Source organism: Myripristis murdjan, chromosome 13, assembly GCF_902150065.1.
Source record: "Myripristis murdjan chromosome 13, fMyrMur1.1, whole genome shotgun sequence".
Taxonomy (NCBI): domain Eukaryota; kingdom Metazoa; phylum Chordata; class Actinopteri; order Holocentriformes; family Holocentridae; genus Myripristis; species Myripristis murdjan.
In genome coordinates this window covers 16,360,491-16,378,031 of record NC_043992.1, presented here as the reverse complement: position 1 = coordinate 16,378,031, position 17,541 = coordinate 16,360,491, and the positions used below count along the sequence as shown (strand labels likewise).

Sequence of the window (17,541 nt, the reverse complement as noted above, 5' to 3'; positions counted from 1 at the left end):
GGAAACCCTTTCTCCTTTCTTGGACAGCTGGCCAAATGGAAAATCTGGCCTGCGCCTTGTCTTGCAGTTGGCAGAACCCAGTCTCAGCGGGTGATGATGGTTTGCCTGTGTTAATTAAGGTTTCACATCATTGAAGTCAGTGGTAACATCTAATGTAACACCTAATATATCTTACATTTTCATTAGCAAAGAAAATATCTAATGACCACAGTACATGATCAAGGGAAACTGCCAATATAAATTTCAGCACCAAGGACAGCAATGGAATTACTTAGCAAGTTAATGGTTACTAGTGGATTGGTAACAACAAGAACAAAAGGCAAAGAAACAGCTAGCCTAGATATATTTTGGCATAGCTGCCAAATACAGGTTCAGAAAGGACACTTCTCTCAACCAAAAACAGCTTCAAAAAATACACTCTGGCAGGGCAATATGTGGGACTGTGCAAAAGTTGGTAAAACTCAATATTTGGGCAGATTCATTGATAGTTTATACACTATAGACAGTATGGAGGTCTTTTTCTTCATCTTTCTCCTGTCGTCTCACCACTTAAACCACACACATTGAAATATTATTGTATATTATGTATAATATATGACTTTGACATTGTTATTCTTGCATTCATTCAGTTTCTATTGAATGTAGTACATGTTATTGTGCAGCAAATGGGCATTTTGAGAAAGATAAAAAGAGATAGAGAAGATAAAGAGATTAAAGCACCACAGGGATAAAAATGAAAATGTGAAGAGGTAATAGTGGTGAGACGACAGGAGAAAGATGAAGAAAAAGAGCTGTAGTGCAGAGAGGTGAAAATAGTGTCTGTCTCAAGAGGGAGGATGTGAGAATGGGTGAGAGAGAGAGAGAGAGAGAGAGAGAGAGAGAGAGAGAGAGAGAGAGTGGGAAAAGAGAAATGAGTGTATCTTGGTGCTGTTCTCATCTCTGTGGATCTGCCACATGATATAATTCTATTCTCTTGGTGTGAGGGCGACGGGGCTTTTGAATGTCTCTCACACAGAGGGAGACACCTCATGTTCCTGGCTGTGGCTGAAGTCAACAGACCATGTAATGAGGAAATATACAGAAGTCAAACAAATAGTGCTGAATGTTTTCATTTTCCTGTGTCAATTTAGCAAATTTATGCAGTATACATCATGAATACAACAAAACATAGCTGTGTGGTATGACCTACTGCCTGTAGTAGATGAGAACAGAACAAGAAATCAGTATGGGTTTGACAGAATTAATGATTTTCCCTACTGTTTTCCTTTTTTTACATTCAGAAAAAATCCAAGGATCCAAGCAGCAGCTGTGTCCAAACTGTGGACTGTAAAGAGACTCTGAACCTCTGTCAGACACAAGACAGATGAAGCTTTAACTCAGGATTCTGTTACCTGAATGGGAATCAGTCACTCTCCATATTTCTGTTGTGATAAGAAAAACACAAACAACTAGACAATGCACTATGAATTCTTAATTATTCAGATCCTAATAAGGGTCACCACAGTGTTAGTCACGGAAACTCTGTTCCCTGTCCAATCTGCTGGAAGGAGCTGAATCCATTTCCCTTATCAGCCAGAGCAGGAGACAATAAGTCACGAGGACAAAAACAACTGATTGAATAGAGAAAAAAAGAGCAGATAGAAGTGGAAATGGATTTTCAACAAGTGCTTTTCTCTGACAAAAGCTTGGCATCTGGAGGCAAAATGCCTTCATGAATAAATTCTGTCGTCTAAATGTGATTTAGACCTGATAAAAGATACCAAGAGCAGAGGTAGACAGGACAGGATGAGTAGAGGAACAAGAGTAAAATGGAGAGATGCTCAAGAAGAACATTAAGAGGCAAATGAGAGAAAATTGAGATGTAAATGATAGGAAAGACAAAAAGAAAAAAGAGAGTGGGTGGAGGAACGCAGAAAGAGGGGAAGAGCAATGGTGAAAATGGAGGTAAAATAGGAATAGGAAGGAAGGAATAGGCAGCCCCAGTTTAGTATGTTAAGTCACATTTATTCAGGTTATGAGGGGAAGATAATTAATTACATCAAAACGATTCATCTATCACTTCCAGCAGCCAAATCAGTTTTCAAAGCAACTGCTCAAAAGCCAGGTGTACCTTTTCCTCAGCAAAGGAGATGATCTTTCTTGCTTGTGTTGCTGGTATTTACCAGTCAAAGAGGGAAACTGAAATTGCTGAAACTGAAGCATGAATGTGGGAAGAAAACACAATTTGATATATTTGTTTCGTATGAGCAAAAATGTCAAAAACTTTAAATGATCTTTAAAAAAAATTAAGTTGAATCTTTTAAATAATGTATTATTGAATGCCAAATATCAGTACAATATAGAAAGATATTAGTTTTTGGTTAATGATGAAAACAAACAGGAACAAGGGGAAGTTTCTGTAAAGTACATGCAGGATTTTGGATCTGTGCCTTTCAACAATCCTGTCTCTCAGCTCTGCAGGCAGTTCCTTTGACCTCATGGCTTGGTTTTTGCTCTGATATGCATTGTCAGCTGTGAGGCCTTCTGTAGAGAGTTGTGTGCCTTTCCAAATCATGTCCAGTCAGTTTAATTTACCACCCCTGCACTCTAATCAAGATGTAGAAACATCTCAGCAACCATCAAGAGAAATGGAAGGCACATGAGCTTTGTTGTTGCAAAGGCTCTGAATACTTATGTCAGTGATACATCAGTTTTTCCTTTTTAATAAATTTGCAAAAATTCCAAAATTCTGTTTTCTCTTTGTCATTATAGGGTACTGATATTATTAATGAGAGAAGAAATGAATTTAAATGATTGTAGCATCAGGCTGCAACATAACAAATGTGAGAAAAGTGAAGGGGGTTTGAATACTTATATACTATACTGAATACTATACTCTTTATGTTGTATATTGTTGTTGTCTACTGCTATTTCGTCCGCATCTTGGACTGTATGAAACACAGTTTCGGTCACCTGTACACTCTGTTTATAGGAGATTGACGATGAAGTTGAGTTGAGTTGAGTTGATTTCTCATGTATGCTCTGATACATTTAGTGGAGAAACACCTGGACTAGCTTGCTGTCATAATCTGCTCCATTATACTGTGATGGTACACTCAAGTCATGCTTAGTAGTCAGCATATCTTTTAACATAGCAAGCTTGGTCATCTTCAATACTGTATGCATGACCTCAGCCTCTGTAAACCCTTAAACGAACTAACTTCATCGGTTTGCTTACAAGTATGACCATAACTCAAATCAAAATCTGAATCAGAAACCTGACCACCACATATCTTTAATTCTCCGCGAGGCAGTACAGCAGCAACATTTGTCAACCTCATCACCTTGTTTGCTACTACTGGGCTTTGAACTGTTAGTCTTCGGCTCTCTCTGGGGCTCCACTTCATTGGATGTTTAAGCATGCTGCAGTTCACCGATGTGATTTCGAAAAGACAGCAAACGTGCCATACCTTGATCCTCCAGACTTGACAGTTGTGAGCCTTTCAGAAAGTCGACATTCAAGTCAAAGAGTTCCACTTCTGTTGCATCATCACCTGGCTCGTCGTCAGTAGTTGCTGAAGCCCAGATACGTTGCCTGAGCCGATGAAGACCATGAACCTGTTGCTGAATCTATTGCTGTAGTTCTTGGAGGACAGACATCACATGTTACGGAAGTCTCTAACTGTCATACTCTGGTCTCAAACTCAGGATCGGGTAACTCGTCGATCACTCATTTCACCTCCAAATTGTTGCCCCCCTGACTTTGAGATTAGAAGAAAGAAGCAGAGAGCACATAATTATGTTCAGGTTGACCTCTGAGTTTATTCTACTGATCCTGCCTCTGTACCCTACTGTATTTCTCTTGGTCACATGTGCTATTTAGTGGGCTGTCGTGGTACACACTCATAAAAGATGGTTATTGAAAATGGGTGAAAATGACAGTGTAAAAAATAAAAAAATAAAAAATAAAAAAATGGCTGTAATTCCTAAGCGGTTAATGCCATATTTTTGTTCAACCCCTTAAATTAAGAGGTTAGTTATTCAGTCTTTTACATCATGAAATTACTTGCCTGCCTTTCAATCATTTTTTATGATATACCCTGCCCTTGTTCTAACCCTATACACTAACATCAACTGATTTTTTTTTTTTTCCTCCATTCACAGTATTCCTGCTGTGGCAAGAGATGATGGAAATTAGATTCAGTAATACATACTGAGAACACACAGAGAGACACAGAGACAGAAATGTAAATTAGCAACATGTTTTCTGTTGCCATGGAAACAGATTGGCTGTGGAAAGATAATGATTTTAGGTTTGGACTTTTCCTCTGCCACTTACACCAGTAGCGGCTCACTGACTGACTGAAAAAAAGCCTTTACTGATCCATGTTGTTCCATCCATCCATTTTCTATACTCGCTTATTCTAATCAGGGTCACACAGCTGGAGTCTATCCCAGCATGCATAAGGTGGAGGGCATGGAAATACCCTGGAGGGGTTGCCAGTTCATCACAGGTCAATCACACAGATAAACACACCTACACACACATCTTTGGGCACTTTAGAGTGTTCAAGTCATCTAACCCCGATGTCTTTGGACTGCAGCCAAAGGTCAGTCGAGACTGACATCTTGTCATTATATTGCCTGAAAGTCCAAAAGGGCTCCACCCTTAAGAAAATGTGTTGTGCCACGACTCAAAATAGATTGGAAAAAAAAAAAACAAAAAACAGGACATTGATCTGCACAGTTAAGAAGCGGTGGACCACAGGGTAAGAATGGGCTGTTTTCTGTTTTTCCACCAATGCCTAGAGAATTACACTCATCCCATCCTCTGGTCTATACATTCCCCTTAGTCGGCATTTAGTCTGACGAGACTCAGCAATATCCATCTTTTGACAGCTGAAAGTTCAATGTCCAGATTTGCAAGTTGTGAGTGGCTGTCAGGCTTAATAGGTAAGTAAATTTGGGTATCGTCAGCATGGGAATGCAATTTGATGTTATAGGTATGGAAAATTTGAGCAAGAGGTAGCAGGTAAATAGAAAAGTAATGGTAGACCCCTCACTGTGTACTTAAACCTGAGGGACACCAGACTTCACTTTGGATCATTTAGAAATGACATTGTTGTGTTTCTATCAGATAAGTAGAACTTGAACCAAGAAAAAAAAGATCCGTGGATGCCAATATGATTCTTTAAGGTATGCACAAGTAGAGTGTGGTCAGCTGTACCAAATGCTGCAATCAAATCTTGTAGGACTGAAACCAAGTAAGATGCACATCTGAAGCAAGGAGCAGGCTTTGTTATAGCAATCTCAGTGCTATGAAAAGACCCGAACTCAGATTGAGATGGTTAAAAGAGACCAGAGGTAGTCAGTCGATTGGATCCCAATTACTATTACTATTCCAGGACTTTAGAAAGAAATGAAAAGTTTTAAATTTGACTTTAATTATTGAGGTTATAGTTTTCAAGAAGAGGTTCGATCACAGCAGCTTTGAAGAGAGAAGGGACTACGGCAACAGACTGTGCCAGAGGAGAGCGATTATTTTTAGTAAAGGGGGCCCTGTATTGGAGTTCCTGGGTGACATATGTTTCCAGCTACAAACATTTCATCATGATGCAACAGAACTGAAAATTATATTAACAAAATACTTTAGGCAGTCTACAGTTCATAGATGTTTACTTCTCCATATCTTGCCTGTCATTTGTATCAGCCGATATATTCTCATTCACATGATGCCTGGTTTTTCTCCCTGGCCAGATATATTTGATAAAAAAAAAAGCTTTTTGTGATAAATCCAACCCTGACATGGCTCTGCAGTGATCCCATGCCAAGTTCATGGCCTCACACAGTGTGCCCTGAAAATGTAGGTTGCATTTGTAGTTTCCATTGCTGTGCCGAAAATAAAATGAAAGGAAAGGAAATAAAAATCCTCAATCGCATTGAAGAGAACTGAGTATCAAAATCCATAGCAATAGAAATGAGCAAAAGAAAAAGACTGAGCAATAGAAGACACTGTAGATAAGTTAGAAAAGGAAATAATAAGAAGAAGAAAAAGAAGAAGAATTTATGGTTATAAATTGATTACAATACAGACATACAAATATGGAGAGTACAAAAGTCTTAAGGTTTTTTTCTTCAAGAGAAAGCGAAGGGCACCCTTATGAGAGCTCAAATACAAATCCTTGAATAAAAGCCCACAAAGGCCGTAGTATTTTTTATTTATTTATTTATTTATTTTAAGTTAAGTGCAAAGTAAGGGAACAACCTACTGATGCATCTGAGACTTTCCAGTTGAGTCAAGCTGGTCCATGAGAAAGCTGGCAACTGACTTTGATACACACATTTTTAGTGCACAGGACTTCAACTCTATGGAGGAAATATTGGAAGGGCTGCCTAAAATGAGTGAAGTACAGCCAACTGTACTGGACTCAGCTGTCCCTTTTGATGAAACGTCTACTGCAGTGGAGCAATTGACTTGTGGACGCTCTCTTGGAATTGATTTAGAAACGTTTCTAGAAACTGGTGGGAATCGACTTGTATGAACTTTTCAAAGACTGCTTAAGTTCTGGGACTTTGCCGTTAAGTTACACAAGGTCAGTTCTGTAATTGCTGCCAAAAGGAGACATTGTCTTGTTGAAGAACTGGAGGCTTGCTCCATTACTGTGCATGGACAGTAAGATCTTCACCAAATGTTCAGATAGAATTCATGGACACTATATTGTGGACTTCAGTCAGACATACTGTATACCTGGACACACAATTTGTTATTAAACTGTGGCATTACTGATCCGTCAAATCTTCAAGAATCAAATGTAGGACTTTTATCTATTGACCAAGAACACATTGTTGGTGATTATTTTGATCATGAATGTGTGATTTGGAGTCTTGAAGCCTTTGATATTGGAAGGAAATTTAGACTGTAGACTCAACTGTTCAGCTGTTGTTCATAGAGGGATTGTGGTGGGAATTCTGGGAACAGAGGACACGCAGCAAAAGTCTAGTACACTCTGGATTTTATTGGGGACACTTGCAAGTGGGCGCCTTAGCCAACGACAAGCAATGTCTGAGGACCAAGAGCGCCCTGCTTGGTTGGTGCAGCCTGCTTTTATACAGAGTCATGGAATGCGTTTGGACACCTATAGTATACATCACATTGTCTGGTGTTTTTCCATCCTGCTGACCTTCCCGTCCAGTTAATGTACACCCCATGTTAGTAAATTTTTGGTTGTTTGTAGACATCTCGCAACGACACCCATGGTTGTAAATGACCACGCCGGCACCTCTGTGTCCTCACGCTGGACCTCCGGCCTGTTTGCACACTCAGTTTGCCCTCTGGTATCTTCTGCGTCCTCAGGTTAACCCCAGCTTTATGATCCTCACAGGTGGTACACGAATGTGCTGTATTTTTCCACAACAATCCACCCTTTTGAGCATTCAATGCTCACATCGCATGTCAAAATACAGGCACAGTCTACGAGGTCTACAAGTTACTTAAACACAACAAACCATCGTAGACATAACATAAGCAGTATATCAACCAACATAATCAATGTAGCATACCGTTACATCTCTATACAGTCTCATCATGGTCATCATAAGGCGGTATCCATGTTGCTGTTGGGAGCTCATCACAATCATCTTTATTCCTCAAGTGAACGTACTGCTGGATTTGTCCGCCTACGACATTTCCAATCCATCTGTATAGTAGTGCTCTCATACACGTTAACATGCATGTACAGAAACACAAGCCTATTCCAAACACGATTAGTAGAGGAATCAAAATTTGTATTAGCATCGCACCCCATGGTCCTAATTCATTATGTAACCACATGTGAAAACTGTACCCTGCTGATTCAGATGGACCAAATGCATCTCTGATATTCTGCAAAGCATCTATGACATTTGTTATATTATCAGCGTTGTCAGGAATTAGAGTTACACATGCATCGCCTGTTAAATTCAATGTTATGCAAAGTCCCCCCGTCCTAGCCATAAGGAAATCTAATGCCATTTCATGTTTAAGCAGTGTCATTCGGTGCGATTTATCATTAGCTGATAAATATTCAAAGCCTTTAATGGTTTCATTTGCAAATGCTGACATTGTATATGTGATGTTGTCAATGTGATCTGCAAGAAAAGTCACCCCATACCATGGTAAAATGCCAATGCCCCATTTTTCACCCAGAGAAATGCGCCAATGGTATGACTGAATATTGTGGAATTGAGCCAATGCCCGTTTGTTTCGATTCAAGTGTGACTCCTGCCCTCGCATTATCATCACATTGTGTACTTTCAATTTCACCAAATAACAACAACCGTTCCAATTAATTGGTAACATTTCATAGGTGTTATTACCACATTGCCAATAATTGGAATACATAAATCCTATGCCTAATCCAACATGATATCTTAGACTGTTGTTAGCCACTACTTGTGTCTTACCAATGTTCATTGTTAGGTTTGAGTCTGCTGTGTCATGTACCGCTAAGGAGATTCCTTCTTTGGCATAGGTCTGGATCACCATTTGTCCTGTCACATGTGTGTCGCATTGTGACTGTCCCATGAACTGTCCTGTGCCGTTGTTACACACACATGTGAGAGTTTCTGACACCGGGGTTTGCATTGTAATTTCTACTGGCGTCACATTTTCCAGGTCCAGCCATGGTTGGGGGTCAAAGCTGTCTTCACAAAGCATGTACCAACATCTGAGAGTTTTCTCTGGTGAGTTGTTGGAGTACATTGCGTTTGTGTATGCAGCTGCAAGTTTCTTGCACCCACGTTTAGTGATTGCCCACTGGCGTCTTCCTCTGGGATTCTGCATGTTGACATGTCCAGTAAACTCTACTGCCTCCTTGGTGCATCCTTCATAATCTGTGGTCAGATTGAACAATGGATTCCAGTTTCCCAAAGGCTTGTATGCAACTAACATAGGCCCAGTGCCTGGAGCTCTTTTGCTCAGGAATCGTATGAATGACCACCAAGAATTAAGGTGCTCTGGTTTTTCATACTTCACAGAGTTGGCATCAAAACCCCACGGCTTCCACTGTGTATCTTGAAACAGCTCCCTCTTGCGACGATGAATATCTGCTGTTGTATGGTTGTACTCTGATGTGAGTGGTGCCAACTCCTTTTCTTCTGCTCGGCTGCCTAGGCTCCATAAAATTGGAACCACCATTATTATGCTGATGGTTACTATACTGCATACTCCTCCACCTAGGCTACAGCCAAGTTGTCTGAATGGATGCCACGGTGTAGATGACATCTTTTGAAGCATCCACTTCACAGATATCAGACTCCTGCCCTAATGGTGCTGGGTTTGTTGGCTTCTTCACCGAGTTTGAGACGAGTGCACCTATTGTACACACCCCTTTGTAGCTCGGACTTTTACCCTAACACACCCTTTGGCAATTGTCTGATACTGCTCCGCTGGCTGCTTACTAAGATGATACTGAAGGGTCGTCCTGTGGATTCGGTATCTTCTTACAATGGCTGGCGTGTATCCACGTAGCCCTCTCTGCGACCTTCACTGCGGATGTTGTAGTTAAAAGCACCTGGTACGGCCCCATCCATCTAGGAGCTCTCCATCCTTTCTTCCTGAAGTCCTTTACCACAATCCAGTCTCCTGGTTCCACGCTGTGTAATTGTCCTTCTGCTTCTTGTGGTAAGGCGTCTTTCACCTGTTTGTGAACATCACAAAGCACAGTGGAAAGGTTGGCGCAATAGCGCAACATCTCATCTTCACACATGTCCGTGCTTGGTAACTGTCTCTTATGGGGCCCTATCCCTGTGTTTAAAGGTCTCCCAAACAAGATTTCATATGGACTTAGGCCATATTTGTGTCTAATTCTTCCTCTCATGTACATTAGCACGAGAGGGAGTGCCTTTATCCAGCTTAGTCCTGTCTCTTTACAACACTTTGCCAGTTTATTTTTCAGAGTACCATTCTCTCTTTCTACTGCTCCCCCGCTGGCTGGGTGGTAAGCACAGTGTGTTCTCATATCAATACCCATATACTCACCCACGGCTCGTAGAGCAGCATTGACAAAATGTGTGCCATTGTCACTGCTGATTTTCCTTGGAATTCCCCATCGAGGAATGATTTCTCTTACCATACACCTTGCGACGGAGCTTGCATCTGCCTTGGACACTGGAAATGCTTCTACCCACTTGCTAAACATGTCCACTATCACAAGACAATATTTTTTCCCTTCACTGGGTGTCAATTCAATGAAGTCCATCTGCAAATGGTCAAAAGGTACTTTGGGTGGTGGATGTGCACTCCTGGGCATTTGTTGGCCCCTACCAACATTATGCATGGCACAAACAAGACACTTCTGACAGTAAATTTCTGCATACGCTGAAAATCCCTTTGTAAACCAATACCTGTTTATGTCTGTCTGCATCTGCATTTTTGATGCATGGTCTTTGCCGTGTGTTAACTTAGCATACACAGGATACAGATATTTGGGCAAACACGGCTTGTTATCAGGCCCATACCAAATACCATCTTTACACTGGGCTTGTGCTTTTTTCCACAAAGCCTTTTCCTCTTGTGTGGCTCTCTTCTGCAACTCCTGGACATCAGCTGTTGCTGTTATTGCAACATCTTGAGGAACAGACACAAGTTGTGGTGTACAAAGGGGTTTCTTCGCTGCTCTTTTAGCCACTGCATCAGCTCTGGCATTTCCCTGTGAAACAGAATCCATTTTGTTAGAATGAGCTTCACACTTGCAAATGGCAATCTGTTTAGGTAACAAAATAGCTTCCAGTAACTCAGCCACTAGTTTATGATGTGCAATTGGTTTGCCTGTTGATGTCAGGAATTGTCTGTGCTTCCAAATTGTACCAAAATCAAAAGCTACACCAAAGGCATATCGGCTGTCTGTGTAAATATTGACAGTCTTTCCTTTTGCATGGTTACATGCTTCAGTTAAAGCCTTGAGTTCTGCTGCTTGTGCTGAAAAGTTAGAAGGAAGCGGTTCAGCTAATATAGTCTCATTTTGTGTTACCACTGCAAACCCTGCTAAAATTTGGCCTGTAACTGGGTCACGTGAAGCTGATCCGTCAACAAACAGTTCCAACTCAGCATTGGGAAGTGGTGTGTCCTGAAGATCCGGCCTGGGGGAACAAACCTCATTTATTACTGCCACACAGTCATGTGGTTCCCCGTCCTCTGCTGTAGGAAGAAGGGTTGCCGGATTCAGTACCGTACACCGTTTCACTGTGATGTTAGGCATGTCAAGCAACATTGTATGATATCTCAACCATCTTGCCGTTGACAAATGAGCTGTTTTCTGCTCTAACAGTATGATTGACAGTGCATGTGGTACCAAAAGAGTCAAGTCTTGATAGCCTACCAGATCTCTGGAAGCAATTACAGCCCTTTCTGCTGCTGCTACTGCTCTGAGACACATAGGATGTCCAGCTACCACTGCATCTAACTTGGATGAGAAATATGCCACTGGTCTTTTCTTACCTCCATGGTCTTGTAGTAGCACAGATGTCATGTAGCCATTCCTTTCGTCAACAGTCTGTACAAATGGTTTAGTCATGTCTGGTAGTCCTAACGACGGTGCAGTCTGCAAAGCCATTTTCAAGTCTACAAAGGCTTTTTCAGCGTCATCGGTCCATGTCACTTTGTCATGCGCAGTCAGGCCTTTACCATGTACTATTGTTGAGAGTGGAGCCTCAAGTTCAGCATAATGAGGAATCCACTGTCTACAATATGACGTCATTCCTAGGAAAGATAACACTTGTTTTTTGGTTACTGGTTTAGGAATTGTTTGGATAGCAGCTATACGTTTGGGAGAGAGGGATTTGCCCTCTGCTGTGATCACATGTCCCAGAAAGGTCACCTCTGGCTTAACCCATTGCAATTTAGAAATACTGACCTTGTGACCATTCTCTGCCAAATGTTGCAACAATACCTTTGAGTCTGTTTCACATGCTTGTTTGGTTGGTGAACAAATGAGCAAATCATCCACATACTGCAATAATGCACTTCCGCCCGGTAATATCAGACCCTCTAAACTCTCTTTTAGTGCTGTGTTATAAATGGTGGGACTTTCACAATACCCCATAGGTAACCGAGTCCAGGTCCACGTTTTCCCTTTAAAGGAGAATGCGAACCAGTACTGTGAATCTTTATGCACTGGAACACTAAAGAAAGCATTTGCCAAATCAACAACTGAAAACCATGTACTTGTTGGCGGAACCTGCGATAAAATAGTATGTGGATTAGGCACATTTGGCACTCGAGCATGCACTGCTGAATTTACTGCCTGCAGGTCTTGCACAAATCTCCACTCTTCTGGCTGGCCAGCATCTCTGATCTTTCTGATTGGAAATATAGGCGTACGTACTGGTGATGTCTCACAGGGCACTATGACTCCAGCCTCTAGCAATGACTCAAACACTGGTGTTATGCCTTGTACTGCCTCTGGTTTTAATGGATACTGCACCTTACAGGGGCGAAAAGATGATTTTGGTGTCACCTCTACGGGTGCAGTCCCTTTTATAAACCCTACATCATACTTACTCTTTGCCCATAGAGACTTTGGAATGCCTTCAAACTCTGGCGAATCTGGCGTAAAAGCAGTTTGTACAAAGAGGTTTATTTGTTCTTCTGTCATTACGTGTACACTTCTTTGTGCATGAAGCCGTAAGTTACACTGCCGCTTATACACTTTCAGGCCTGAATGGTAAAAGACTCCCTCTACGTCTGTTACCTGCCACCGGTGGTCTGATTTACACTGTCTTATCCATGGACCCAGGACCCACCCCTGTACATGTGGAGCTTTGCCCAGCAAAATATGCGGACTTGAATCATGCATCCGATAAAACGTCTGTTGCAAGTCATCTGGCAGCATTACACCTACCGCACACATGTCATTATTCCAATACATCCAATCTGTTTCCAACACATCACTTTCCTGTCCTTCTTCAAACCATACTGACTCAAACTCATGATCTGGTCCTGATGAAACATATGCCCTACAGTGGGGTGTAGAATCTACCATCAGTGTCTGTGTGTCTATGTCAGCCTGCTGCTGTGTATGTGTCTGCGCCTGCTGTAACAACTGGCTGTTTATGGCCTCTGATCCTGTAAGCTCCCACTGGTATGCATACAGCAAGTCGTTTGACTCACACTGTACCAATTGCAGTATTTGCTTATTCTGCCTAAGCAGCTTCACCCCTGCCTCACTAGCTGACAAAGTAAGGCCCAATACACACATAAGGTCACGACCTAATAAATTTATTGGACAACAGGATGAGAGGAGGAATGAATGTTTAAATGTACCGTGTACGTCATCTTCAACCTTTACTGGAACTGTATATTTTTCTTTCACGGTATCCCCAGTTGCTCCAATTGCTCTCATAAATCTCCCACTCATCTTTGGTTTTATAGTCAGTTCCTTTTCCATTATTACTGACTCTGTTGCCCCTGAATCTACCAAAAAGGAGATTGGTTGACCTGCGACCTTTAATGTTAGTTTGGGCATCACTTTGTATGCATCATGTGTCAACATCACATATGTGCCTTGCATTTTCTTTTCTATATGCATTATGGCTCCAGTGAGCATTTGTCTTTGTTCTTTTATACTAAGTGTTTGTGATAATGTAGTGGTGCTCTCACGTGCTGATGATCTCAGAGGCGGTTTGCTGCTTGTCCTCGACTCCACCACCAGTCAGTCCGAACCCTCAGGTTTTGTTTGCTCCTGTGGACAATCTTTAGCCCAATGATCACTTGCCCCGCAGTTGTAACATCCACCACTGCGTCCTCTGCCTCTTCCTCTGATTCCTCTGCCACGTCCTCGGCCACGGCCTCTGCCACGTCCTCTGCCTTGTTGCCACCCTTCATAAACCTGAAGCTGGGCCATCAAGAGTCTGTTACTGACATCCTCTCTCTTTTTCTCCTTCTTTTCCTGTTTGTCCTTGATCATTTTTTCTGCGTGTGCTGCATGTTTCTCCACATCCAGCAGTCTTGCTGTCTCATAGCCCACGCAGTGTTCTTTGACATGTTCTCGAATGTCAGGTAGCAACCCTTGGATGAATCTGTCTCGGAGATGCGCTTCCCAGGGGCTCATGGGAATGTCTCCATTAGCATCAGGTTGTGGACGTGGTATGCCGCTGTTATGATCATGGACTTTGGTTAGACGTGTCAGATAATCATCTACCTGCTCATCAGGCAGTTGTTTGCAAGATGCAATCTTCCTCAAGTCCATTCTGCGCCTGAACTTCTCCTCCATTCTGTCCAACATGGTCTCCACAGCCATCCTGTATGGGCTGCCATAAACCCAGGTGTAATGTATGTCATGTGCGGGCCATCCTGCTTCGACGAGGCTCCATTTCAAACCCATCTGGATTCCCAGCAACCTCTTAATTTCAGAAGTTGTCGGCTTGAACTGTCCGATTAACAGTCGCAGCTGTTGTCCGTATTCTTCTCCTCCCACTTCATTTATTTGCGGGAGACTCTGGGCTACTTCTTTCATGTCTGAAATAGTCCATGGTCTGTATACATTTTGTATGCCTCCGTATCCATCTGCCACTTCTACTAACGGAAGCTGTAGTGTGTTGTCATGAGCTTGTTGGCCGTTCTGTTCTGCTCCATCTCTCCGTGACTGACACTGCAGCTGACGTATGCTGTTGAGGCTGTCTTGGATTTCTTGCAGTCTCTGACTGTCGTAAACACTCTGACCCCCCGCTGCTGGAGTGCTAGTCTGCTGCGGTGGGTTATGGCCTCCCCCTATTGCTCCTGGTGTATAGGATGGTGGGGGTGGCCCCATAGGCGCCACCGACACAGGAGGTGGTGCAGGCTGTGATGATGGGAGCGCTGGATACAGGCCTGGATCTGAAAGCGCTGGACTAGTCGGACCCGTGCTGGGAGAACCTGGGCTTGGGGCTGAGGTCGCTTACATGATCTGTCTCAGACGTCGAGGGCCTGTTGGTGGAGCCGAGTCCAAGTCCGCATCTGTGTATTTCAGACACTGCACAGACTGGTTAGTTTTTCCTAGCCCTGCCTGCATTTTCCTTTCCCTATGTTTCGCTACTTCCAGCCACTTATCATATGCCTCCCAATTTGCTTCAAAAGGCATAAACGTTTTCTTTTCCCTTTTTGACATTTCTTTAACCTTCTCTTTATCGACTCTTTCTTTTTCCTGCAGTTTGTTTTTAAGCTCCCTGAGCTGCCTCATACTAAAACTTCCCCCTGTGGGGAACCCACATTCTGCTACCCAGACGTCCAACTGATCACAACTTCCAGTCCCATAGTTTCTCAACATGTACAGTACATTGGGTGCACCTCTATCTGGTCCTGGTGCCTGGACAGACTTCTCTCCCTGTTGTGCTGTCTTGCCTTTGCTATTCTTGGTACCCATTTCTTTCTAGGCGATTCTCTAGCGGTCCCGGACCTGCCCTAGTAACCCGTCGGCTATACAGAATCCCTTTTATTCCGACCCTGGTCTTTTCTACAGAACCAGCTAATCATGAACAGCAAAATGTTAGCTCGCAATTCTGTGAATCACAGTGGAATTTTCTCACCAGACGACTTCTCTTTTGTGCCCTCTGGTATAATATCCTCCAGATCCCTGCCGTGAGCCGACCGCGTCTCAGGCCTCTCGGGTCCCACGTCTCTACCCTGGTTTTCTGGGGAGGTACTGGGTCGTGCACTCTTCCCTACAGGTCTGAGTCCGTTGTCGTCTCACGCCGAGGGAATCCCACTTCTGACACCAAAATTGTGGTGGGAATTCTGGGAACAGAGGACACGCAGCAAGAGTCTAGTACACTCTGGATTTTATTGGGGACACTTGCAAGTGGGCGCCTTAGCCAACGACAAGCAATGTCTGAGGACCAAGAGCGCCCTGCTTGGTTGGTGCAGCCTGCTTTTATACAGAGTCATGGAATGCGTTTGGACACCTATAGTATACATCACATTGTCTGGTGTTTTTCCATCCTGCTGACCTTCCCGTCCAGTTAATGTACACCCCATGTTAGTAAATTTTTGGTTGTTTGTAGACATCTCGCAACGACACCCATGGTTGTAAATGACCACGCCGGCACCTCTGTGTCCTCACGCTGGACCTCCGGCCTGTTTGCACACTCAGTTTGCCCTCTGGTATCTTCTGCGTCCTCAGGTTAACCCCAGCTTTATGATCCTCACAGGTGGTACACGAATGTGCTGTATTTTTCCACAACAGGGATTAAACAAGGCTATCTTTTATCTGGGTGTCTCTATTCCTCAGCCTTAGAACTGCTGATTTCTAAGATTAGTGAGGGTTTGACAGGACTGTCCTCTCAGGAAGTTTGAAATCAGGACAGTAGGTTTGTCGGCATTATGCTGACAGTGTTTTGTTAAAGGATAGGAAGAGAACCTAAAAGTAAAAAAATAATAAAAATAAAATAAAAAATGACACAGTATGAAAAGGCATCATCTACTAAAGTTATCTTGGCTAAATGTGAGAGATATTCCCTAGGGCAATGGATAAATAAATACCCACCCTGATTACTGGCAGATGTATTAACTTGTCTCAGGAGACTTAAGTACTGCCCCGGTAGTCTTATAAAGAACGAGTTTTGGGAGTGAATAATCTGATTACTGCTATGTTCTGGCACTGTTTTGTTGCTTTAGAGCCACCACATCCAATAGTGAAAGAAATACAAAAAGAAATATTTCTTCTGAACAGGCTATAATTGGACCATATCTGCTTTTATGTATTTACCTTCACAGAGTTGTAAGTTATAGCCTCGCCAGAACAGACTGTACATGGAAATCAGTATTAGAGGCTGAGACAGATTTTTCAAAACTCTATGATCTCATGTGGGAAGAACCTGTTCAGTAATCCCTTTTTTTTTTTTTTTTTTTTTTTTTTTTACAGTCCAGGATTCTGAACTCTGCTAGTATGTGGCAACCTTGTATTGGAGCTGAACTGACAAAGCTGGATGAGAAGCAACAGTTTTAAATCAATCCATTTTTTTTTTTCACAAAGTCCTGGTCTGTTCACTTCCTTGTTGTTTTCCTGGTTGGAAAATGTAGGTGTGGAGTTGTTGTTGTTGACCATCCAGCTGGGCAGCTGGCTTTTCTACTGCTGACTCTCCAAGCTGCAGTGGAGCAACAGGAAGAAGAGACTGGGGCACTGCTTTTCTTTTGAACACCAGAGCTACAGGGTTTCTCTGATGTATCAAAAAAGGCTCTGCACATCATCCGTGCCAAGGTTATGAATAGACATTCTCCGGTTGGATCGCAGGAGTCAAAGGAGCTTGGTGTGTTTGCAGCAGACATATCCTCCAAAAGCAACTGGAGGATTCTGTTTAAGCCTCCCACAGAGTCAGGCCAGTCTCCAGTGGAGGACTGCAGATGGGGCTGTGGCTACTAACACACATGTAGGATGGGGAAGGTTGACGACAGCTAAGTGATACACAAAATCTCTCTCTCTCTCTCTCTCTCTCTCTCTCTGTCTCTCTCTCTCTCTCTCTCTCTCTCCCCCCCCCCCCCCACTCTGGTTTCAAGGAGTTAATGACGTAATCCATTACTGCTCTCATTGCAGTGTATTAAAACTGCAGTAA

At 42.8% G+C, this 17,541-nt stretch overlaps 1 protein-coding gene across 1 annotated transcript; it reads right to left on the bottom strand.

The window, feature by feature from the left end:
- Positions 1-3,497: 3,497 nt before the first annotated feature.
- Positions 3,498-15,814, bottom strand: LOC115370519 (uncharacterized). Its single transcript, XM_030067545.1, has 3 exons — positions 15,520-15,814; positions 7,919-9,656; positions 3,498-3,623 (listed from the first exon to the last, which is right to left on the bottom strand). The coding sequence occupies exons 2-3, from the start codon at positions 9,251-9,253 to the stop codon at positions 3,498-3,500; spliced, it is 1,461 nt and encodes a 486-aa protein (XP_029923405.1). The 5' UTR covers positions 9,254-9,656; positions 15,520-15,814.
- Between the last annotated feature and the right edge of the window lie 1,727 nt (positions 15,815-17,541).